Source organism: Bufo bufo, chromosome 5 (assembly GCF_905171765.1).
Source record: "Bufo bufo chromosome 5, aBufBuf1.1, whole genome shotgun sequence".
Classification (NCBI taxonomy): Eukaryota; Metazoa; Chordata; class Amphibia; order Anura; family Bufonidae; genus Bufo; species Bufo bufo.
Genome location: NC_053393.1, coordinates 525,285,816 through 525,311,473, shown reverse-complemented (window position 1 = coordinate 525,311,473; position 25,658 = coordinate 525,285,816). Strand labels below are relative to the sequence as shown.

General features: G+C 43.2%; 1 protein-coding gene across 3 annotated transcripts in view; it reads right to left on the bottom strand.

Moving 5' to 3' along the window:
- CDK14 (cyclin dependent kinase 14) overlaps positions 1 to 25,658 on the bottom strand; it is a 547,646-nt gene that overhangs the window by 239,272 nt on the left and 282,716 nt on the right. For all 3 annotated transcript variants that reach the window (XM_040431136.1, XM_040431138.1, XM_040431137.1), the window contains one exon: positions 10,399 to 10,492. In XM_040431136.1, coding sequence (XP_040287070.1) covers positions 10,399 to 10,492 — 94 coding nt within the window. The remainder of the gene's footprint in view (positions 1 to 10,398; positions 10,493 to 25,658) is intronic.

Sequence of the window (25,658 nt, the reverse complement as noted above, 5' to 3'; positions counted from 1 at the left end):
ATTACTTCGTCACAAATTGCATTCCTTTGTAAGAAGCGAGTGCAATGACGGGGAACGGCGATTGCGCTGCCCCGTGTCATTGAACCTCTGAGATGTCGCGTTCAACACTGATCGAGGCATCGAATGGTAAAATGGAAGCCTTTCAGGGGTTGATCAGGGAAAAAATAATAATACATACTCACCTTAGCTATTTGCTCGTGTAGAGGCCGTCGTGTCCATCTTGATTGAAGAAACTGCACAAAATCTCACGTGGTGATGTCACACGTCACCCCGCACAGGATTTCCTGCAGTTTCTTCAATCAAGATGGTCGCGACGGCCTCTCCGTGAGCAAATGGATGAGGTGATTTTACTTTGGGGGCATTTCAGGAAAAATAAATTTGTTACCACGAAGCGCGAGGAAATTATTCCCGAAATTCGGATCGAAGTCAATTCTTTGGATATGATTCACTCAACACTACCTGTAGTGTCTGATGACTTCGAAGCTTTGTGCTTCCAGGATTTACGGTGACAGTATGGTTCCTACATTGTAGCATTTAGCAACATGTGGCCATTTTCATAAAATGTTGTTTTCCACCAAAGAAAAAAGGTACAGTCACCCAGGTGACAGATAAGTGTATTAAAGGGAGTTTCCAGGGCTTAGATATTGATTGCCTATCCCCAGGATACTCAGGATGTCATCGATATCAGATAGATAGGGGTCCGACACAGATAAGCTGTTTTAGGCAGAAGTGGAGACTACAGTATATACTGGATGGAACTGGATGCAGAAGGCTCCATATACAGTGTAGTGTCCATGACCTAGTACTGCAGCTCAGCTCCCATTCAAATGAACAGGAACTGAGCTGCACTACGCTGGCGCTGGAAACCACAAAGTGGACAGAGCCTTCTGCTTCCAGCTCCATCCATTATTTACTTTCCAAAGCTGGTGGGTGCTCCCAACGGCTGATTGATAAACCCCCCACCGATCTGATATTGATGGTCTGTGCTTGGGATAGACCATCAATGTCTACACCCCTTTAAAAATGGCAGCTGGCAAAGATATATCATGTGACCACACCAAAAGAAGGTAGGATTAACGAGGGGCAATGAGGTCAGACCTCAACTGATTCTCAAAAGCGACAGAGCTGCTAGAGGACCTGAGCCAGAGCTGCTGGAGGACCTGAGCCAGAGCTGCTGGAGGACCTGAGCCAGAGCTGCTGAAGGACCTGAGCCAGAGCTGATGGAGGACCTGAGCCAGAGCTAATGGAGGACCTGAGCCAGGGCTAATGGAGGACCTGAGCCAGAGCTGCTGGAGGACCTGAGCCAGAGCTGCTGGAGGACATGAGCCAGAGCTGATGAAGGACCTGAGCCAGAGCTGCTGGAGGACCTGAGCCAGAGCTGCTGAAGGACCTGAGCCAGAGCTGATGGAGGACCTGAGCCAGAGCTAATGGAGGACCTGAGCCAGAGCTGCTGGAGGACCTGAGCCAGAGCTGCTGGAGGACCTGAGCCAGAGCTGCTGGAGGACATGAGCCAGAGCTGCTGAAGGACCTGAGCCAGAGCTGCTGGAGGACTGAACATGGTTTTCCATTAATTTGAATGGCTGGCGTGCAATACTAGATTTCACCTTCAGCCACAATTGATATCAGCTGATCGTAGGGGTTTCAGAAGTTGGACCCATGGCAAGTGGCTAACCACTGGGCCATCCTCAGTTGTCTACATACAGTAAGACACCCTCTTTAATAGTTCTATGAAATTTCATTTTGACCCCTGCTTTGACCCCCATCTCAGATGATTCATTGTTGTATCTATGATTTAAGTCAACATTTAACCTTTGCGTGAAAAAATCCATGACCCAGGAGACATATAGCCACGATTACCCATGTAGCTATCGTGCAGCAGATGTTAAGGCCCCTTTGTACAGTACATTCGAGCACGGTTAATGAATAGCCGGAATAGTAAGTGCGTCATGAGCCGAAGGCAAACAATGCACTACACGGTATAATAGTACAAAGACATCATTAAACTGAAATAAGGGCGCAAATCGTGTCACATGATTGGTTCCCGTCCAATAAAGTGGCAAGGTCTGTGACTCGGAAAGCCCACTGACTTTGTGATCATGGTCCAACTCCTGTAAAGTGTTTTTGCAATCTACAAGTATCAATAAAGCAAACATAGATAATTCCGTCTGGTTAGAAGTGTCCTTTTATAATAAGCAAATTAAAGGAATCCCAAGCGATCACCTGTAATATGTGGGGACACCTGGCAGTAAGTGTTCAGTTTCACTGCAGCGCCACCACAGGAGAAATTAAGTATTACACAGTGTCCATTCACATTGACAAGTTGTCTGTATAATGAAGGACGGGTCCTCCTGAGACTGAAACACTCTCTGTAACCGTTTTCCACACTGCCCTGAGGATCCTGCATTGGGGAACCCCTTAAATAAAATTTCCCAATGGGTTGGATAAAAATGTTTGTTTTTTTAAGCTGCTCCTTGGATAGTGTAAATGCAGCTTAAAGGGGTATTTCCATCTCAGATCTAGGGGCTGGTTTGTAAACTGTAGAATATTTTTGGTCAGATAACCCCTTTAACTGCCATCAGGAAGTGTGTCCTTCTGCCTGTCAGCCCCTCCAGACCAAGCAGTGATTAAACAGTCACGCCCGCCTTCCCGCAGCCGCCGCGTGCTTAGTCAGTATGAAGCCGCCGGCTGGATGTTCCTCTCTCGTGGCTGTTGTTGGATAGTAAATGGTGCGTAAGACATAAAGAGCCAACACAACCCAATCCTCCGAGGTCAGGACGCCGAGCAAGTGAAGGATGAGAAGCGGCAGGAGAGTCAGCAGAAAATAAATCATTTCAGCATGAAGGTGTCGCAAACAACCACGCCGCCAAACGCCGGGGACAACTCCCATTAGATATTACCGGGTGGCCGCAGCATTGCACCCCAAATACAGGCTTATCATTTATTGTAGGTTTTCCAAAACTAAAAATAATAGAAATTAATATTTTTTCATTCACTGGAAATAGACTGAGCTGCGCCTAGGCCATGTGCCCAGTGAACGTGACGTCACTGGCCTAGGAAGAGGCCGCAGCGCTGAAGCACCATGTCGTCCAACCGATTGGACCACCACCGATCAGATATTAATGACCTCTACTGAGGATAGGCCACCAAAATCTTGGACAACCCCTTTAAGACATTAAAATACCTGTGAACCTATTTAGATTAAAAAAAAACTTTAATGGTGTTGAAGGGTAGACATCTTAAAGGTTATTATTTGGGTGTCCTCCATGGAATGGCCAAAGAATAGCTGAGTGAATAAAATACGTTATCAATATCTTTCATTTCCTAAAGGAGGATAGTGAGCGATAAACAAGTACTTCCTCACAGAAATGAAGATTCTCCTGTTCAGATCGATCATTGCACGTTTTTGTCCATAGGGGGCAGTAGTATAGAAGATGCTAGGTATTATGTAATTTATCCAGATTTTTAAAAAAAAGAAGAAAAAAAACAACCAAGAAGGTCAACCATGACAAGGAGACATCATCTGGAGGATAGAAGGTTTCACTATCATAGAAGAGGGTTCTTTACGGTAACCAGGGGGCGTCGCTAGGTCAAAACATTCGGGGCTTGAGCCCCTGATGAGGTCTTGTCCAGGGCCCCGAATGTTACGGCTGGTAGTTATACAACTGCCTGGCCGACCCTAAGGATGGCGATACAGTTGAATTACTGTGGCCGCTTGCTTGTAGAACGGCGCGGGCGGTCGCCAAGCAACTGCCTATGCCGGGTCTGAGGCGGTGTGATGATGTCATTGCGCACACGCCTGCGCCAAGACACAGACGGCGCGGTGACTTCAACATCCCCGTATGAATCCAGAAGCCTGCAACTTGGACCTCTGGCGGTGGGAAGTCAGGTGAGTATTTTTTTTATATATCTTGACCACAGTGGGGGCTTTGTGAATCCTATGGGCACTAAATGTTGGCATTATACCTGCTGGAGCCACTGGGAGATTGGTTATGACTACAGGGGCCTTTGCAAGTACTGGGGACATTTTACATGGGGGCACTATGTGGGGGCTATTATAACTGTTGGGGGGCACTATAAGTATTGCTGGAACTACAGAGAGCATTATACCTTCTGGGGCACTATAGGAGGGTATTATAACTATAGGGGGAACCACAGGAGGGACTTATTACTACTAGAGCACTATAGGAGGGCATTATACCTTCTGGGGCACTACAGGAGGGCATTATACCTATACGGGGCACCACAGAAAAGCCTTATTACTCCTGGGGCACTACAGGAGGATATTATACCTATTGGGGGCACCACAGGAAATCCTTATTACTCCTGGGGCACTACAGGAGGGTATTATACCTATTTGGGGCACCACAAGAGGGCCTTATTACGAACGGGACACTACAGGAGGGTATTATACCTATTGGGGGCACCACAGGAGGGACTTATTACTACTAGGGCACTACAGGAGGGCATTATACCTATACGGGGCACCACAGAAAAGCCTTATTACTACTGGGGCACTACAGGAGGATATTATACCTATTTAGGGCACCACAGGAGGGCATTATTACTACCGGGACACTACAGGAAATTATTATACCTATTGGGGGCATCACAAGAGGGCCTTATTACTACTGGTGCACCACAGAAGGATATTATACCTATTGGGGGCACCACAGGAGGGCATTATTAGTACTGGGGCACTGCAGGAGGGCATTATTACTGCTAGGGCAGTACGGGAGGGTATTATACCTATTGGCGGCACCACAGGAGGGAATTATTACTGCTAGGGCAGTACAGGAGGGTATTATACCTATTGGCGGCACCACAGGAGGGCATTATTAGTACTGAGGCACTACAGGGGAGCAGTAACCACTGGGGGTCTTATAGGGGACATTATATTTTCTGCCCAGCAGACATGCAATCTCGTGTACAGGCAGCCATTTTACCATGTGCTTCAGTGTTAATGTAATGTTATAGTACATGCTACGCTATGCTTAATACTTATACATGTTATTTGTATTCTTGTAGTTTTACCGCACACTTGCACAATCTCTCACTCACGCGCATCGCGCAGGGATGCCCTCCTGTGGTGCCCCCAACATTATAACTACTGGGGACACTATAATGGTGGATAAGTACTACAGGGGGGCCTTATTAATATTATAGAGAGCCTTATTATTGCTGGGTGCACTATGGTGGCCATTATTATTGGGCACATTATGGAGGGCACTATCACTAACAGGGGCACTCTTGGGGAGTAGTATCATTATTTGGGGCATTGTAGGGGTCAGTATTACTAAGAAGGGCACTCTGGGAGGGAATTATTGCTATAAGTAGGACTTTTATATTACTATAGGTGGACTAATCTGTTTAGAAGTATAATTTCTGTGGTGTAGTATTTAGGGGCATTGGGGAGCACAGTAGGCACAGTATTCTGGGCAGCACCAGGATAATACTGTTGGGGTAGCAGGGTGGGGAGGATGATGATATTAGAAAAGTGAGGAACCTAAGGTGGCTGTTTGGTAAACTCTGCAGAGACTAGATGCGGTTGAAAGAAGTTGTCTGGCCCGAATGGAGAAGATGGGGAAATAAAACGTCTACATCAGAGGAGACATCACCAGGGAGGTACTCGATGTGAGAGGTATATAGTGCTGTATGTTCGTTAGTGTCCATGCAGCAACTAAAATATGCCTTTAGTCCTAGGGTGAGCTAGTGTGTGTGTGTGCTTAGGGCAGATACTTTGAGAATATGGCCTATATATATTGGGGCTTGGGCCCCGGATCTTTTGAGACCCTAGCAACGCCCCTGACTGTAAGAGCAGTGAGACTACGGAGATTGTGATGGTTAACTCATAGATGCTTATGGTTTCTAGATTTCTGGATATGGGAGGTTGATCCAGGGATTTATTCTGATTAAATTTCTCTCCCTTAAAGGGGTTATCCAAGACTTAAAAATGTCCCCCATATGCCCGGGCCCCTCACACTGAATATAGTTAACTCGCTCCCCGCGCCGCTCCTGGTCCCCGCACCGCTGCTGCTGCTTCTCCCCCTGTGTGCGAATGAAATCATCCGATGTCAGGAGGGAGCAGCCAATGGCAGGCGGTGACGGGGACGAGCCTCCCTAACATCAGCCGGCTCTGTGTCTTTTCTTAAAGGGGTTTTCTGAGATTTTCATACTGATGGCCATCAATATGTGAGCAGTGGGGATGCAACTCTAGCTGTTTGAGGGGATTACGGTGCCCTGGCCTCCTCACAGCGTATTATCTAGGACCTTGGCTAGTATTTTAATGTCCACTGTCAACAGGGAAATAGGCCGGTAAGAATCCACCTGTGTTGGATCCTTACCTGGTTTTGGGATCACCACCACAATCTCCTCCCTCATCGAGCTGGGAAGAATGCCAGTCCGAAGAGAGTCATTGAAGACATTAAGGAGATGTGGGAGTAAGATCTCTTGGTGTTTCTTGTAAATTTCTCCAAGCAATCCACCTCCACCGGGCGCCTTCTCATTAGGGAGAGACCTCAACGCCATCTCAAGTTCCTCCAGCGAGATTTCGCCATCAAGCAGCTGTCTATGCTCCACAGAGAGAGTAGGCATGGATATGGCTGATAAATAATCATCTCTGTCTGTCGAGTCAACCATCAGCTTATACTTATATACATCCTTGAAATGAGCATGGAACACTTCCAAGATATCATTATCCCCAGTTACCAGGTCCCCCTGTATATTTCTAATAGAGGTCACACAGGAGGGGCCAGATTGTGTTTTGATGACAGTAGCCAGTAAGTGACCAGCACTCTCCCCCTCAGTGAAAACCTTCTGGGTCTTAAAAAATGACTTATCCCCGGCTCTCACTTGTAAATGTTCGTTCAACAAACCCTGGGCTTTCTTCCAACTAGCTGCATTCTCCGGTGACGGACTTTCGATATATTTACACTCCGTGGACAAAACCCTATCAGAGAGTTCCGCTGTTAGAGCCCTGCTCTTAGTCTTGTGCACACTAATACTTTTGATATATAATCGTCTAACATATGCCTTCATAGCATCCCATACCATGGGTTCAGATGCAGACCCTATATTGTGACAAAAAAAAGTCTACAATGGCACTAGAAATTGCAGTACTTGTGTCCACTAGATGAAGCCAGAACGGGTTCAGACGCCATAGGGGCCTTGGATTGTGCTCCAAAGTCCCTAGATGCAGCTGTAACAGAACCGGGGAGTGATCAGAAATGCTGCCGGGAAGGTAAGTGACCTCCTGAGTTATAGTCATTAAAGGGGTTGTCCGGGTTCAGAGCTGAACCCGAACATACCCATAATTTCACCCAGGCAGCCCCCCTGACAAGAGCATCGAAGCATTTCATGGATAGCTGGATAGCGCAGGGCAAGGGCTCTTTTATTTACAATAACAAACTGCCGGGCGGTGTGTTCGGTGACGTCACCGGCTCTGATGGGCAGGATTTAGCGCTGCCCTAACCATTTTACAGCCCTAAGGAGAGCCCGGTAAGTCACCAGAAGTCCACAAAATGCCTTTGCCCTGCGCGATTCAGCGCAGGGCAAAGGAGAGCATCGGAGCATAAACTGCTCTGATGCTTAAGTCAGGGGGGCTGCCTAGGTGAAAATGGGGATATGTCAGGGTTATCACATCCACATAATTGCTATCTTGTGTAGGATGTTTATTGTGGTACTTGTGGTCCGCTGCAGGCATCGTCCACTGATGCATTTTTGCTGTAGATCGCCATTAGCAACCGGCCACAAGTGCAGGATTTGCTCCCCTGTATATATCTGCACAACTGCATGTGGGTTTGAGCACTTCTGTTTTCCATCCACAGGCTACATTTAGGTGCACCTGTGAGGCCTGGGCCATACCAGCCAGTCTTGAGTGGGACTCGCAGACTCCTCCCTCCTCCCATTGCTAGCATGGTTACATGCTAGAGGTAACTGGTGAGTTGTCTATGAGTCGGCCTCACGCTCCTGTAATTTGTCCACTGGCCCCTGGTATTGCCCTTAAGGCTCAGGTAGGTGAGTGTTAGGACCCGAGCTACTTGAGAAACCTTGGCGCGGTGCTCGGGCTCAGACATGTCCTCCACAGTAGGATATGTTGGCTAATCTCTCAATTTGAACATCAGTTTGAGGGTTTAGGAAGACCGCAGAGTGCACCTGTCTTTGCTATTATTATATTAACCATCATCAAACCATCTCCAGAAAAGAACCAGCCCAGTGCTGCCTACCCAGAGGGAGCCATCGCACAGCCCAATGAAACATATACATAATGTCTCGGCTACCCCCCAAACCCACCCATCCCACCAAAACAAATCCCACTAACAAAACAGATATTTCTCCCTGCAGTGGAGAAGCTGGGGTAAAAGAAATTCCTGATCCCCAAATGTAGATACAGACTAACAGAACTAGGGATTAGCGAATCGACTTCGGATGGAACATCCAAAGTCGATTCGCATAAAACTTCGCTTCAATACTGTACAGAGCGAGCGCTCTGCACAGTATTAGAATGTATTGGCTCAGATGAGCCAAAGTTATTACTTTGCAAAGTCTCGCGAGACTTCGCATAATAACTTCAGAAATCGATTTATACTGTAAAAAAAACATTTCCTGAACTTGGGTTCGGTTCCAAGGTATCACTTGGAACCGAACCAGAGTTCGGGAAGTGTTTTTTTAGTCGATTCGCTGCTGCTGGATTATCAAACATATGCGGCGTATCTCCTGCCGCCACACGCAATCTGGCGGGGTAGATCATTGAATAGGGTAGCTGTAGAGCTCTCAGTCGTTTTTTTTACATTCAGGAAGTGCGCTCTTCGTCTATGTACCTCTGCAGAAAAATCAGGAAACAAGGATACACGATTGCCATTGATAGTAAGATCTGCACAGTCTCGTGCGCCTCTCAAAATCGCATCCCGATCTCTAAAATGCAGAATTTTGATCAGAAGAGGCCTCGGCGGCGCCCCTGGTGGTGGAGGGCGACATGGCACACGGTGAGCCCGCTCAATAGCGAATAGGGGAGACAGTCTCTCTCTTCCAATTTTATCAGCAAACCATTTCTCCATAAACGTAAGAGCTTTAGCTCCCTCAGCGCGTTCAGGCACACCATTTATTCGGACATTATTACGTCTCAGTCTGTTCTCAAGATCATCAGATTTAGACATTAGCAGTGAGACATTGCGTATTACACGTTGAAGGTCTCTTTTTACAGGCGGTACCTGATCCTCCATTGTACATAGTCGGCCCTCCATCTCACCACTCCGCTCCTTCGCCTGCCTCATGTCTTGTCTGATAAGTATAATGTCCTCCTTGATACCCCCCCCCAAATGCGTATTCAACGAGGTAAGGCGCCTATTGCATTGCGCCACCGCTGCAAAAACATCCTTGATGGTGGGTTCTATCTCAGGAGCAGCCCCCATGTCCAGTAGTGTACTGGTGAGTGGTATAGGGCAGGAGCCGGCATTCCCAGTGGCGTCTGTAAGTTCGGATGCCTCGTCTACCTCCAGATCTGGGGTGTTTGCTGAGTGTCGAGGAGCGGGCAAACTTTTCTAGCCGCGCAGCCACTTCTCGCAGCTTGCATGACGCCATGTTCTTTGGACTTTTGGCACGTTAGGTTGTCGCTGGAAGGTGTTGAGTCGCAGTTCTACACAGGCTAGTGGTAAGTTGTCCAGCAAAACAGCAGGTAAATGGAGAATATACAGGAGACTTAGCCATGCTTCTGCTTACATGCCCCCAGGTCAGCCCCTTTCACTTGAATGGGACTGAGCTGTGCCTAGGTCATGTGACTGAGGAACATGAAAGTGGCTGCGGTGCTTCCTGGAGCACCAAGGCCTCTTTAAACAGAGAGTCGGACCCCAACCAATCACATATTGATGACTTATCCTGAGGATGGGCCATCAATGTGAAAATCTCAGAACACCCCTTTAAACCATATGTGCTTTGTAATCTACTGCTGGCAGCTCATATAAAATGAATGGCTCAGCAGGGGGCGCCAATGGACACGGGAGTAAAGAGAATATGAAATGTGTGCTCTATCCCCAGGCAAGATGAGAGAGACATCAAATATAAGGCAAAATGTGTTCTGCAAATCCTATTGTTTTTCCTAATGACGGAGACGACCTTCTAATATGATGGCGGTTGTGATATTTCCAAAAATTCCTTCTGAAATAACTTAATTAAAATCATATGAATTCTCAGTCTTCTCAACGTACTAGAATACAGAGACTGTATAGACAGCACGTCACATTAATATGACGGTGACGAGGACCCAGAGGAAGACATCTCCCGGATCCAGCATGCAATGCAGCTATATGAAAAAATTCGGCATTTTAGAAAAATGTCAATCGTGTATATTATGAATAGTAAGTAACATTAGCGCACGACAGGATAAATAAAAATAAAAAAACTCACCAGAAATATTCGCTCCAGTTGGTCCTGTATGTCTTTCATTCCTGGAAAGGCAGCAACGCCCTGGATCATTTCTATGAATATACATCCTACACCCCTGCCATTGAAAAAATAAAAATAAAAAAATGATGTAGGTGATTGCCAATTACAGGTTATCAAGAACACCGGGCCATCAACATGTGGACTGACAGAGTTAATACATACCGGTAGTTACTTACAATGTGAACTGCTTTGAAGGGTTGATCCTGCCTATTAAAATGATACCCGTCTTGTGAAAATCAGTTGTGGCGTTCCCAAGAAAAAAGACTTTTATTATTTATGCAAATAAGGACTGAGGGGAGGGGCCTGACACACAGCTTTCCAGTGATGACCACACCCCTCAGTGCACTGAAGTCCACATTTAGATAAAGAACAAAAGTCGTTTTTCTCAGAAATGCCGCAAATGATTTTCACAAGACAGGTATCATTTTAATCAGCAGGATCGACCTTTTTACGCAGTACATCTGGATAAGGCTACTTTCGCACTAGCGTTTTTGCTGGATCCGGCAGGGTTCAGCAAAAACGCTTCTGTTACTAATAATACAACCGTCTGCATCCATTATGAACGGATCCGGTTGTATTATCTTTAACATGGCCAAGACGGATCCGTCATGAACACTATTGAAAGTCAATGGGGGACGGATCCGGCTTCTATTGTGGCAGAGAAAACGGATCCCTCCCCATTGACTTGACTTGCTCCGCATCCAAGGATGGGAAGCAAACTACAACATGTTGCGGTTTGCTCTCCGGTATGGGAACGCAACTAAACGGAACGGAATGCATTTCGGAGCACTCCGTTCTGTTCAGTCCAGTTTTGTCCCCATTGACAATGAACGGGGACAAAACTGAAGCGTTTTTTTCCGGTATTGAGCCCCTATGACGGATCTCAATACCGGAAAACAAACGCTAGTGTGAAAGTAGCCTTAATAGGGTTAATCCTGATAAAAGGTGCTCTTTAAGAAATAACCAATAAAATACAATAAGGCAGTGGTATATTAAATATGGCTAAAAGTAAAAGAACACCTTGCCTCTTGGTTCAGCATAGACAGGGGGATACAGAGGTAGGCTTTAACAACTGTCTGTGTACTATTAGCAGACTGGCTAATGTACTGCATACAGATTTGATTTATACCAGTACATAAAAAAAGAAAATGCTAGCAATAAAAAAGAAATTAAAGTATAAGTCCCAAGACATAAAATAATATACACATTTCTGATTTGGTATTGTCACGACTGTAAAAACCTGTCCATTAAATTTATAGTATCATTTATAATTATCGATTTAAGTTGTAAAAAAAAAAAAAAAAAAACTGCAGCGAAATTGCCTATTTCTGTATTTATGCAAAATAAAAATATATATACCGGAAAACTAAAAGTTATTATATAACTACCAAAACAAAGCACCGACATAAAATAAACTTGTCCAATAAAAAAAACACTATAATGTAAAGCGGTATAATAAAAAAAATCATTAGTGCCCTCAAGGCCAAAATATGCTTGGTCCTCAATGCGTTAAACCATCCTTCAACGGTGCCCTAAGAGGTCAATCACTCTACCTCCCCCTTATCCTGGCTCCACCATAACTGATCAAAGCAATGATTTTTCAATGCCTCCATGGCTTATTAGAAACCCCAATTGCCCTTACATATGCACCAACATTTGAATCCAAAATCGTGGAACCCAGCCCATTTCTGCAGGAGCACCCCCATAACATTGGCAACACCCATTTTGAGGCAAGTTGCCCTTTTAAGAGACTGTTTCACATACTTACCAACACTGCAGTCCAGAACAAGTAGGCTCACCCCTTGAACACCCTAAACCATATGGTGCCTCCCACTGGGATGTGCTTACATATTCCCCACCCATTTTTGCCCACGAAAGCCTGAATTTGCAGGGACAGAACCTACAAATTCAGGACTGTTGGCAAATGTAACCCAGATTTACTAATCCCAAAGACAGTGTGAGCTTAGACAGGCTGTTGCAATGGTGGCCTATGCCTGCCATTGTCCCGCTCCTCTGGGTGGGCACCATCTCCCTCATCCCTCTTCTCCTGTCCCAACAGCCTAGATATGCTTACCCTCCACTGCCCACCCAGCAGAGGGTCCGGTCGTCAGCGTTCCACATGGCTTCTGCAGGTTGCAGCATGCGCTCCTCTGTGAAGGCCTCCCGGTCTGTCTCTAGGACGTGTGCACTTCCTGGCTTTTAAAAGGTCCAGTGTGCATGCCCTAATTTTCTTGGTCAGAAAAGAATATTTAAAGGCACCTTGCCCTATGGGAGGGTGCCTGAGCTTCAGGTCTTCTATTTTACTTGTGACTAGTGAAGGTTTGCTTTTCTGTTTATCTGGCTGTGTACCTCCCTCTGCCTGTTTATCGACTCTGACCCCCCCCTACCTGCTTGCCCTGACCTTGACCTGTTTCCTGATTATAAGTATGGTTTACATCAGAAACTCAGCTGGCAATCACATTATCTAAAGAGGTTGGGGCCTGGTGGTTCCCCTGCAGAAAAGCCCAGATCCCTGTATAGGTTAAGGGGTGAATACTAGGGGACTGCCAGTATAATGCCCTTAGGTCTAGCCCAAAGTCAAACTGGTTGATTGACTCAGTTCTTTCACACCTACTGCCCTAAAATGGTCTAGACCTGCACCAGATTTATCACAGGGGCCCAGGCAACGACATACACTTATTTCTGACACAATACCAACTATTGATTGGCTTACTTTAAGTCAGATTTTATGCCAGAATTGTGGAGCATATTTTGGCGCGAAATGGCAGATTTTAGAGACTGGCCCTTTGCAATGAAGTCCTTCCCTTTTTCTTCTAAGGCTACTTTCACACTAGCGTTCAGAACGGATCCGTCTGCATTAAAACGTAGAAAATTTTCTAAGTCTGAAAGTAGCCTGAGCGGATCCGTTCAGACTTTACATTGAAAGTCAATGGGGAACGGATCCGCTTGAAGATTGAGCCATATGGTGTCATCTTCAAGCGGATCCGTCCCCATTGACTTCCATTATAAGTCTGGACGGATCCGCTCGCCTCCGCACGGCCAGGCGGACACCCGAACGCTGCAAGCAGCGTTCAGGTGTCCGCTCACTGAGCGGAGCGGAGGCTGAACGCTGGCAGGCGGATGCATTCTCAGTGGATCCGCCTCCATTGAGAATGCATTGCGGCCGGGCGGCTGCGTTCAGGACCGCTTGTGAGCCCCTTCAAACGGTGCGCACGAGCGGACACCCGAACGCAGGTGTGAAAGGAGCCTAAACCGCGACCTCTTGAGGAGCATGTTGGAAGAAAGTATAGAAACCTTAGATGCGCCGAACAAATTTGCACCACATTTTTCTTGGGCACAGAAATATTAGTAAATCTGGGCAATGTGTTTCATGGGATCATCCTGAAGCTGTTGGTAGCTAGGTCCTTATATGATCACACTGAAATGTTTTGTTTTTGTTTGTTTTTTTTGCAAGATTTTTTCCCAAAACTTGGAACTAAACATTTATTTCTCTCCAAATATTTTGATAGATGTTAGGATAAAAAATAAGGTTTACTAATCAATTGCTATGACTAAAGTAAATTGGAAAAGTAGGTGATTATATCTAATGTTCCATCTGTCCCGGCTGATTACTGGTGAAGCTGCATTGATTAAACTGCCAGTCATAATTTAGCCTCCTCAGAGGTCTATTACCCAGCAAGAGCCACAATAAATCTTCGTCAAGTGCTTATATAATCAAGAGCGAAAACAAGTTCAGTAAAAAAAAAAATGAAGTTCTAGAACTTTCATTACCAGATGGAATTGTAATTTACCACAGAGACTTTCTGCAGTCACATCCTCCAAATCTAACGGTAGAAAAATGTTGTCACAGACACTATAAATACCGCAATACCAGGCCAGGATTAAAGGGACACCGCCGCTAAAGTCAGTCTTCTAAAAATCTGATGTCCAGTTGGATGTGGTGTAAAAGAAACATAGAAACATAGAAACATAGAATGTGTCGGCAGATAAGAACCATTTGGCCCATCTAGTCTGCCCAATATACTGAATACTATGGATAGCCCCCGGCCCTATCTTATATGAAGGATGGCCTTATGCCTATCCCATGCATGCTTAAACTCCTTCACTGTATTTGCAGCTACCATTTACATGTTTCTAGTCCTATTCCTGGAGCAGGGGAAAACCCGGAGAGGATAGCCGTACTGCGTCTTTTATATCGCATTAATGGAACGTGTGAATCTACTTTAAATAGATAGATAATTATGAGATCGAAAGATAATTATGAAATGGATAGATAGATAGATAGATAGATAGATAGATAATAGATAGATAGATAGATAGATAGATAGATAATAGATAGATAGATATCCAAAGACTAATGAGGAGGCAGCACTCCAGAATCAGTGGAGGCTGTTAGACCCGTTAATTTCCCAGCATTCCAAGAGGGATTGCATCCTTTTCCACCATTGACTGTGCTGCTGCTATTCTTTGTATTGATCTTGTATCAATAGATAGATAGATAATTATTAGATGGATAGACAGATGATAGACATATGAGGATAGATAGATAGATAGATAGATAGATAGATAGATAGATAGATAGATAGATAGATAGATAGATAGATAGATAGATAGAATGCACCCGCGCACAGTTTCTTCTCCTCTGCTCTCAGGAGATGACTTCAGGTAATGTCTCCGATTCTCCATCCGATCAGATATGGAGCGTCTTAGTGAAAACAAAGCAGATAATGGAAGGCACAGAGATGGAGGTGACTGTCTGCACTGGGCAAGGAGAGGAGCTGGAAAACATTATTTCTGAAATGTAAATCATCACTTCTAGTGGATGGACACAATCTTACATGTTAGATGGGATCAGAAATGGACCCTCTATGTCATAAAGGAGAAAAAGAAAAAAATACAAAAATGAGAAAAAGGTGAAAATGAGTGCTTAGTATGCCTCAGCAAATTTCCTGATGTTTTATTCTGCCAAAGTCACTCTCCCTGAATACACCGGACAGTCTTCTAATACCAGCTGTAGTATATAGATAATAATTCACTGATCTAACGGTACATTAATCATACAAGCCATAACAGAGTGCATAGATACAGCAATAATATCAGGCCTAAAATATGTCCTAATGCCCAGATACAGTAAAATGGCTACCTAAGGTGCATAGATACATAGACAGTATACACCGTAGTGCACAAATAGTACTAATAGTAGCCATAGTGCACAGAAAAAGTAAAAGCACATACTGTAAGCAATGGCATAGCAGCCGCTATAAGGCACAGGTACAGTAGTAGGACCAAAAGAACAAAGTTTGATTAAGTTTTATGAATATCTTTGGTTTGGTTCTTTTCCCACAGTGATGAAATAATACCATCATATATTAATCAAACAATACCACCATATAGTGATCAAACAATAGTGCCATATAATGACCAAACAATACCACCATATAGTGACTAAACAATACCACCATACAGTGATGGCCAGTTCGCTGTGTTCGCCCGCAAACACATGTGGGCTGCCATCTTAACTCACAAGTCCAGCAATGCACAGGTAAGTCCTTACCTGTGCCTGTGCCGGGAGCTGGTCTGAAACAAATGCGGTCACCGGGAGCAGGCAGTTCCGAGAACAGTCGCCGGGGGCCTTCATCGGGCTGTTCTCGGAACTGCCTGCCCCCGGTGACTGCATTTGTTTCAGACCGGCTCCCGGCACAGGCACAGGTAAGGACTGGCCATCACTGCCACCATGTATTGACCAAACAATACCACCATATAGTGAGCAAATAATACTAAACCTAAAACAAAACATTCTTCAGATAACTACCTCATGCAGTGCTTAAAGGGTATGTACACCTTTTGAGGCAATTATTTTATGATTGCATTTTACAAATTTTGGGCTAAAAATAATTTTTTCAATTGGTCATTATTAAAAAATATTGAGCTGTTCTGTCACAAAAGGTTAACTATTTGTCTCCCTGTGTGACTGGTATTTTCACTTTATGCCAGTCATCTAGTAACCCTTTTCTCTGAATAAGGGTCATAAACACTTATTTAACCCCTTAAGGACTCAGCCCTATTTCACCTTAAGGACTTGGCCCTTTTTTGCAAATCTGACCAGTGTCACTTTAAGTGCTGATAACTTTAAAACGCTTTGACTTATCCAGGCCATTCTGAGATTGTTTTTTCGTCACATATTGTACTTCATGACACTGGTAAAATGAAGTAAAAAAAATCATTTTTATTTATAAAAAAATACCAAATTTACCAAAAATTTGTAAAAAATTGCAAATTTACAAGTTTCAATTTCTCTACTTCTATAATACATAGTAATACCTCCAAAAATAGTTATTACTTTACATTCCCCATATGACTACTTCATGTTTGGATCATTTTGGGAATGATATTTTATTTTTTGGGGATGTTACAAGGCTTAGAAGTTTAGAAGCAAATCTTGAAATTTTTCAGAAATTTTCAAAAACCCAGTTTTTAGGGACCAGTTCAGGTCTGAAGTCACTTTGCAAGGCTTACATAATAGAAACCACCGAAAAATGACCCCATTCTATAAACTACACCCCTCAAGGTATTCAAAACTGATTGTACAAACGTCATTAACCCTTTAGGTGTTCCACAAGAATTAATGGAAAATAGAGATACAATTTTCAAAATTTTACTTTTTTGGCAGATTTTCCATTTTAATATTTTTTTTTTCAGTTACAAATCAAGGGTTAACAGCCAAACCAAACTCAATATTTATGGCCCTGATTCTGTAGTTTACAGAAACACCCCGTATGTGGTCGTAAACAGCTGTACCGGCACACGGCAGGGCACAGAAGGAAAGGAATGCCATACGGTTTTTGGAAGGCAAATTTTGCTGGACACCATGTCCCATTTGAAGCCCCCCTGATGCACCCCTAGAGTAGAAACTCCATAAAAGTGACCCCATCTAAAAAACTACACCCCTCAAGGTATTCAAAACAGATTTTACAAATGTTGTTAACCCTTTAGGTGTTCCACAAGAGTTATTGGCATATGGAGATGAAATTTCTGAATTTCAATTTTTTAGGCAAATTTTCCATTTTAATCCATTTTTCCCAGTAACAAAGCAAGGGTTAACAGCCAAACAAAACTCAATATTTATGGCCCTGATTCTGTAGTTTACAGAAACGCCCCATATGTGGTCGTAAATAGCTGTACGGGCACACGGCAGGGCGCAGAAGGAAAGGAATGCCATACGGTTTTTGGAAGGCAGATTTTGCTGGACTGGTTTTTTGACACCATGACCCATTTGAAGCCCCCCTGATGCACCCCTAGAGTAGAAACTCCAAAAAAGTGGCCCCATTTTAGAAACTACAGGATACGGTGGCAGTATTGTTGGTACTAGTTTAGAGTACATATGATTTTTGTTTGCTCTATATTACACTTTTTGTGAGGCAAGATAACAAGAAATAGCTGTTTTAACACGTTTTTTTTTTTGTTATTTACATTTATCTGACAGGTTAGATCATGTTAGATATTTTTATAGACCCGGTTGATACGGACGCGGCAATACCTAATATGTATACTTTTTTTTTATTTATGTAAGTTTTACACAATAATATCATTTTTGAAACAAAAAAAAAGTCATGTTTTAGTGTCTCCATATTCTGAGAGCCATAGTTTTTTCAGTTTTTGGGCGATTACCTTGTGTAGAGTATGATTTTTGTGGGATGAGATGACGGTTTTATTGGCACTATTTTGGGGTGCGTGTGACTTTTTGATCGCTTGCTATTACACTTTTTGTGATGTAAGGTGACAAAAAATGGTTTATTTAGCACAGTTTTTTTTTTTTTTTTTTCACGGTGTTCATCTGAGCTGTTAGTTTATGTGATATTTTTATAGAGCCGGTCAATACGAACACGGTGATACCAAATATGTATACTTTTTTTTATTTATGTAAGTTTTACACAATAACAGCTTTTTTAAAACAAAAAAAATTATGTTTTAGTGTCTCCATATTCTGAGCCATAGTTTTTTTTATTTTTTGGGCGATTGTCTCAGGTAGGGGCTCATTTTTTGCGGGATAAGGTGACTGTTTGATTGGTGCTATTTTGGTGGGCAAACGCCTTTTTGATCGCTTGCTGTTGTACTTTTTGTGATGTAAGGTGACAAAAAAATTTAGCACAGTTTTTATTTTTTATTTTTTACGGTGTTCATCTGAGGGGTTAGGTCATGTGATAGGTTTATAGAGCCGGTCAATACAGACGCGGCGATACCTAATATGTATACTTTTTCCCCCCCCCCCCCTATTTTTTACCAATTTTTTTTTACTTTATTTGGGGAAAATGACGTTTTTGTTTATTTTTACTTGAAACTTTACATTTTTTGGGGGGAAAACTTTATTTTTTCAACTTTTTTTTTTCACTTTATTTTTTGTCCCACTTTGGGACTTGAACTTTTGGGGGTCTAATCCTTTACAATGCATTCCAATACTTCTGTATTGGAATGCATTGGCTGTATGAGTAATACAGTGTGTATTACTCATACAGCTTCCGGCCTGTGAGATCCAGGGGGCGGGATCTCACATGCTCTTCACGGGAAGGCAGCGCGATGCCTTCCTTAGGCATCGCGCCTCCTTCCATGCCATCGGGTCCCCCCTACAGCCGCATGGGGACCCGATGGCACCGCCGCCGCACCAGGTAAAAGCCGCAAACCGCAGGTCTGAATTGACCTGTGGTTTGCGGCGATCGCGGACACGGGGGCGGTGATCGGAACAACACATGACGTACTGGTACGTCATAGGTCCTTAAGGACTCGGGAACCATGCCTTACCGATACGTCATCGGTCCCTAAGGGGTTAAACCACATTCTTATCAGTAAGATAAGAACTGAGCTATAATGAGTTTATAAGGTAAGAGATCAGAGATAAGGAGCCGTCAGCTGAGCTGCCTGACAGAACAGAGTGAAAATTCAGAGCCTGCGACTAGATAAACTCAAGGCTGCACAGAGAAAGGCGTTCAAAATTTTTAATAAAGACCAATTGAAAAAAATTTTTTTAGCTCAAAATGAGTACAATGCAATAATAATAAAAAATAATAATAATCTCCCCAAAGGTGTACATAGCCTTTAACTATATACAGCATATAGTGTACAGTGTGAATATCTTGTCAAAGAGGAGTCAAAATGACACTCCATGAAAAGTAGGTCACTTTTCTGTGAGCTATAGGCCTCATGCACACGACCGTATGGCTTTTTCAGTGTTTTGCGGTCCGTTTTTCACGGATCCGTTGTTCCGTTTTTTTGTTTCCGTTTTTGGTTCCGTTTTTCCGTTCCGTTTTTCCATATGGCATATACAGTATACAGTAATTACATAGATAAAATTGGGCTGGGCATAACATTTTCAATAGATGGTTCAGCAAAAAACGGAACGGAAACGGAAGACATACGGATGCATTTCCGTATGTGTTCCGTTTTTTTGCGGACCCATTGACTTGAATGGAGCCAAGCACCGTGATTTGCGGAAAAGAATAGGACATGTTCTATCTTTTCACGGTACGGAAATACGGAAATACTGAAACGGAATGCACACGGAGACACTTCAGTATTTTTTGCTGAACCATTGAAATGAATTGTTCAGTATATGTACCGCATACTGAACTACAAAAACGGCCAGTATACTGAACGCAAAATACTGTCGTGTGCATGAGCCCATAGTTGTAGAAGACCCCCTCTTACTTCGGAGACTTTTTGGGGGGCGAGTTCACTTTAAGAAGTTGTACTTTCTTATAATTTCAGTCTCCTGATGTTTGGTAAATATTTATACAGCAAATTTATCCTGATAAAAGTATTGGAATTCAGCCTCAAATTCCCAATAAAGCGTTGCTCTTATTTAGCAGGCGGTGTCTCCCGTACACAGAATCGCGCTTCGTCTTCTCTCTGAAAGTGACATTAATTAAAACCTGACTTGCATTCTTCATATGTTTTGTTCTACCCGCACTGATAAACATCCTAATAATTTAAGTCCATCTCTTGGGAAGACAAATATAATTACCAGAGATGTCAGCCATTGATTGGCAATATTACACTGCCGAAAAATATGAAATATGAAAAAATAATAACTCTCATATCAGGTTATGTTAGTGTTCAGACCTTACACTGGGATGGTTAACCCTTCCTTCTGGGCATGCTATTGTGAGTATGAATACATTTCGGGGTACATTTTTTTGTATCCGGGCAGTAAACATTTTTAGAAAATGGACCAGAATGCTTAAAAAGCATCTTAACGATTTACCACTGCTCCTGGTCTTCTGGAGCTTCCCAGTTCCCCCGCTGGTCTCTGTACATCCTTGCCCCCTTCCACATAGAAATGTGACCACTCAGTGACCCATGACCACCAGAGACTAGCAGGAAGTACAGAAACTGGCAGTGGACCTGGCAAGCTCCGGAACGGGAACAGCGGGGGATCAGAGAGGTGAGGGAGAGGTTAGGAATGCTGTGGTGTCAAGCAGTTGCTGAAAGGGGCCAGATTTTCATCATTGTTATGGAGCATCCAATCTTCTATGGACACCACAGCTCTGAATTAGAATGGGTCCCTAATCTGGGCTCATTCATTGATCTATCACCCAAAAAATTACCCTCATTGCACTATGCTGGATATTCTCTTCTTGTAAACAATACCCACTTACAAAATTTCACATATGAAACAGTATGGAGGACTGCCACCAATATCTCCCTCAATGCATCTTGAAATCTGGCATCACTACTTTGGATAGAGGTTGGAGCTGGATCCACAGCATTGAGATGACCCACCTCCATGGAATGCTTCCAATATGCATTTTTTATGGTCTTGGCTTCGGTCCCAAGTTCAGTTTGGGCAAAAATACCTCCATTGTTGTCCATAGCCATGGAGCTCTCTGCCAAAATGAGGAATAATGGGGTTGGCCTGCTGGTTTCTTTTGAGCTATACACTGCGTGCAGAATTATTAGGCAAATTAGTATTTTGACCACATCATCCTCTTTATGCATGTTGTCTTACCCCAAGCTGTATAGGCTCGAAAGCCTACTACCAATTAAGCATATTAGGTGATGTGCATCTCTGTAATGAGAAGGGGTGTGGTCTAATGACATCAACACCCTATATCAGGTGTGCATAATTATTAGGCAACTTCCTTTCCTTTGGCAAAATGGGTCAAAAGAAGGACTTGACAGGCTCAGAAAAGTCAAAAATAGTGAGATATCTTGCAGAGGGATGCAGCACTCTTAAAATTGCAAAGCTTCTGAAGCGTGATCATCGAACAATCAAGCGTTTCATTCAAAATAGTCAACAGGGTCGCAAGAAGCGTGTGGAAAAACCAAGGCGCAAAATAACTGCCCATGAACTGAGAAAAGTCAAGCGTGCAGCTGCCAAGATGCCACTTGCCACCAGTTTGGCCATATTTCAGAGCTGCAACATCACTGGAGTGCCCAAAAGCACAAGGTGTGCAATACTCAGAGACATGGCCAAGGTAAGAAAGGCTGAAAGACGACCACCACTGAACAAGACACACAAGCTGAAACGTCAAGACTGGGCCAAGAAATATCTCAAGACTGATTTTTCTAAGGTTTTATGGACTGATGAAATGAGAGTGAGTCTTGATGGGCCAGATGGATGGGCCCGTGGCTGGATTGGTAAAGGGCAGAGAGCTCCAGTCCGACTCAGACGCCAGCAAGGTGGAGGTGGAGTACTGGTTTGGGCTGGTATCATCAAAGATGAGCTTGTGGGGCCTTTTCGGGTTGAGGATGGAGTCAAGCTCAACTCCCAGTCCTACTGCCAGTTTCTGGAAGACACCTTCTTCAAGCAGTGGTACAGGAAGAAGTCTGCATCCTTCAAGAAAAACATGATTTTCATGCAGGACAATGCTCCATCACACGCGTCCAAGTACTCCACAGCGTGGCTGGCAAGAAAGGGTATAAAAGAAGAAAATCTAATGACATGGCCTCCTTGTTCACCTGATCTGAACCCCATTGAGAACCTGTGGTCCATCATCAAATGTGAGATTTACAAGGAGGGAAAACAGTACACCTCTCTGAACAGTGTCTGGGAGGCTGTGGTTGCTGCTGCACGCAATGTTGATGGTGAACAGATCAAAACACTGACAGAATCCATGGATGGCAGGCTTTTGAGTGTCCTTGCAAAGAAAGGTGGCTATATTGGTCACTGATTTGTTTTTGTTTTGTTTTTGAATGTCAGAAATGTATATTTGTGAATGTTGAGATGTTATATTGGTTTCACTGGTAAAAATAAATAATTGAAATGGGTATATATTTGTTTTTTGTTAAGTTGCCTAATAATTATGTACAGTAATAGTCACCTGCACACACAGATATCCCCCTAAAATAGCTAAAACTAAAAACAAACTAAAAACTACTTCCAAAAATATTCAGCTTTGATATTAATGAGTTTTTTGGGTTCATTGAGAACATGGTTGTTGTTCAATAATAAAATTAATCCTCAAAAATACAACTTGCCTAATAATTCTGCACTCCCTGTACTTGTGAAACACAAAGACAAGAGCTCGTGCTCATCTTCAGATATGCCAAAAGCTTCTGTCTATGGGGTCCTCACTAATCACTAGAATGGGGTCCCGACCATTTTTCATGGTCTTGGCTTGGGTCCCAGTTTGGGGCAAGTTTTCTGTTTGGGCACAAATATCTCTATAGCATTACATCAAGTCATGGAGCTCTTGGCCAGCAAGCAGGGTTATTGGGCTAACCTGTTGGTTTCTTAGAAGCTATATTTGCTAGAAAACAAATCAATTATGGTCACCTGAGAGTAAGTGATAAGGGTCTGATTGGTGTGGGCCCGACTGCTGGGTTCTTCACCAATCATTAGAACTCTAGGTGACTGCCAGAGATAGCTTAGCACCATAATCCGGTACTCTTCGGCAGACCTATAGAGTGGCAATGTGCATGATTAACTCCTTCTCCATACAAATGGGGGGCCTGGGACCCCCTTCTATTGACTGGTGGAGATACTAGGGTTGGACCCCCACCGATCAGACACCTGTCATCTATTCTGCATATCAGTGATAAGTTGTTATGCTGGGACAACTCCTTTAACAAAAATATCCTGAGATGTATTAAAAGGCCATTATATATTTTTTTCAATTGATGATCGAAACTTAAAGGTCTAGTCAAAATTTCCCTTTCCCAAGCGACGACCTGAACAGGAAAATACCAGTTTATACGGTGTATTCCCTTTCCAAAGTGGAGTCGTGAACAGGAGACTACTATTTGATATGATGTATTCCCTTTCCCAAGTGGAGTCATGAGCATGAAAATACCAGTGTATACGGTGTATTCCCTTTCCCAAGTGGAGTCATAAGCAGGAGAATACCAGTTTATACAGTGTATTCCCTTTCTCAAGCGATTCATGAGCAGGAAAATACCAGTTTGTATGGTGTCTTCCCTTTCCAAAGTGGAGTCATGAGCAGGAAAATACTAGTTTATATGGTGTATTGCCTTTCCAAAGTGGAGTCATGAGCAGGAGAATACCAGTTTATACAATGTATTCCCTTTCCCAAGTGGAGTCATGAGCAGGACAATGCCAGTTTATATGGTGTATTCCCTTTCCCAAGTAGACGCATGAGCAGGAGAATACATTTGATACAATGTATTCCCTTTCCCAAGTGGAGTCATGAGCTTTAAAATACCAGTTTATATGGTGTATTCCCTTTCCCAAGTGGAGTCATGAGCAGGAGAATATCAGTTTATATGGTGTATTCCCTTTCCCAATTGGAGTCATGAGCAGAGCAGGAAAATACCAGTTTGTATGGTGTCTTCCCTTTCCAAAGTAGAGTCACGAGCAGGAGAATACCATTTGATACAGTGTATTAAGGTGAAAGTCGCTGAGATATAAGCAGACATTTCTTCTCTAGATCTGAAATCGTGCTCAAATAAATTGGTTTGACACAACACTTGTAGCCCAGTGGACAATCTTAAAGGTCAAGCTTGGACTACTTTGCAATTAATGGGTTTGTTCTGTCATTCAGCCCTACAGCACATAAGATCCTCTACTAGAGTTTAGATGTATATCCAACTCTGCTGGGGCCCTGGAAACCTATGGATTACAAGAGTGCTGAGAAGGCGTCGCTATGGAAACAGAACATCTTTACCCTGGAGATCTTTGTTTAAAAACAAAACATGAAACATAAGTTTCTCATGGGAGCGGCTGTCAATCAAAAACTCTCCAGTTGTGATTTCCTCAGCAGCTGAAAAGGCTAAATGTTAACAATACTATCATAGAGCCTGGATCAGATCTGACATCTTCTCACTCAGAGTTCAAGAACAATTCGGTCATCAGACATTCAGAAATGTAATCTAACCTTATGAGTACAGGGTCAGAATGATGAAGCTGAGAAATTAAAGATGTTCAGTTATGGCATCTTTTTCTAAAAGTTTGATCCAAGGGTCCCAAGTCATGATATTTAATGCTATGTAGACCAATCTTATTTTTGTTTATGATATGGATTTTCATTATCATTTTTTTTTTTTGTAAAACGGAATTACTTCTTTGAACCTTAAAAATTTGAATAAAAAAAGAATTTAAACAGACATTCAGAAATTTGCTATCCAATTTACAAATGTTCCTATTTTCTTTAAAAAAAATCATTGGGAATTTCTAATGCAGATTTTGAACCATTCCACTAATGTATGAGCCAATTGTGTTTTCCATTCACTAAATTATTCAATGAAAAAATGTAAATTAAAAAAGTAATATTTTTACACTGGACCACTCTATCATAGAAGCAGAAAAGGTGAATTCAAGCGATGCAGCCATACGACAGACACCGGTGGCACCCAACAGACTCCACTGACTTATATGTATTCGTCCTTTTACTAGAAAACTTTTTTTTCCATTGCTAGGACAGTTTAACACCCAATGTTGAGACCTTTTAGCAGTACTTTCTGTGTGGTCCATATGAGCCATGATACCATCTAGCCCAGTATGACATAGAATAATAAGCTCATCAGCTCGTCTTTCAATAGGATATTTTTGCCTGCAATGTACTATTATGTTGCAGGGCAGAAAGGGGTTAATAGATAGAGCATTATTTAATTGACAAGCCATTGTTACCTTTAGAGGGTTTTCAAATTTTCAACAGTTTTTCCTCTATACCTTTCAGTTTCACAGCATCTGCTGGCTGTTCCTTCTTCTCACTGAATCCATCAGGGAGCTGTTCTGATGGCTCGATCTGTAGCCCCATCTTCATTTTCTT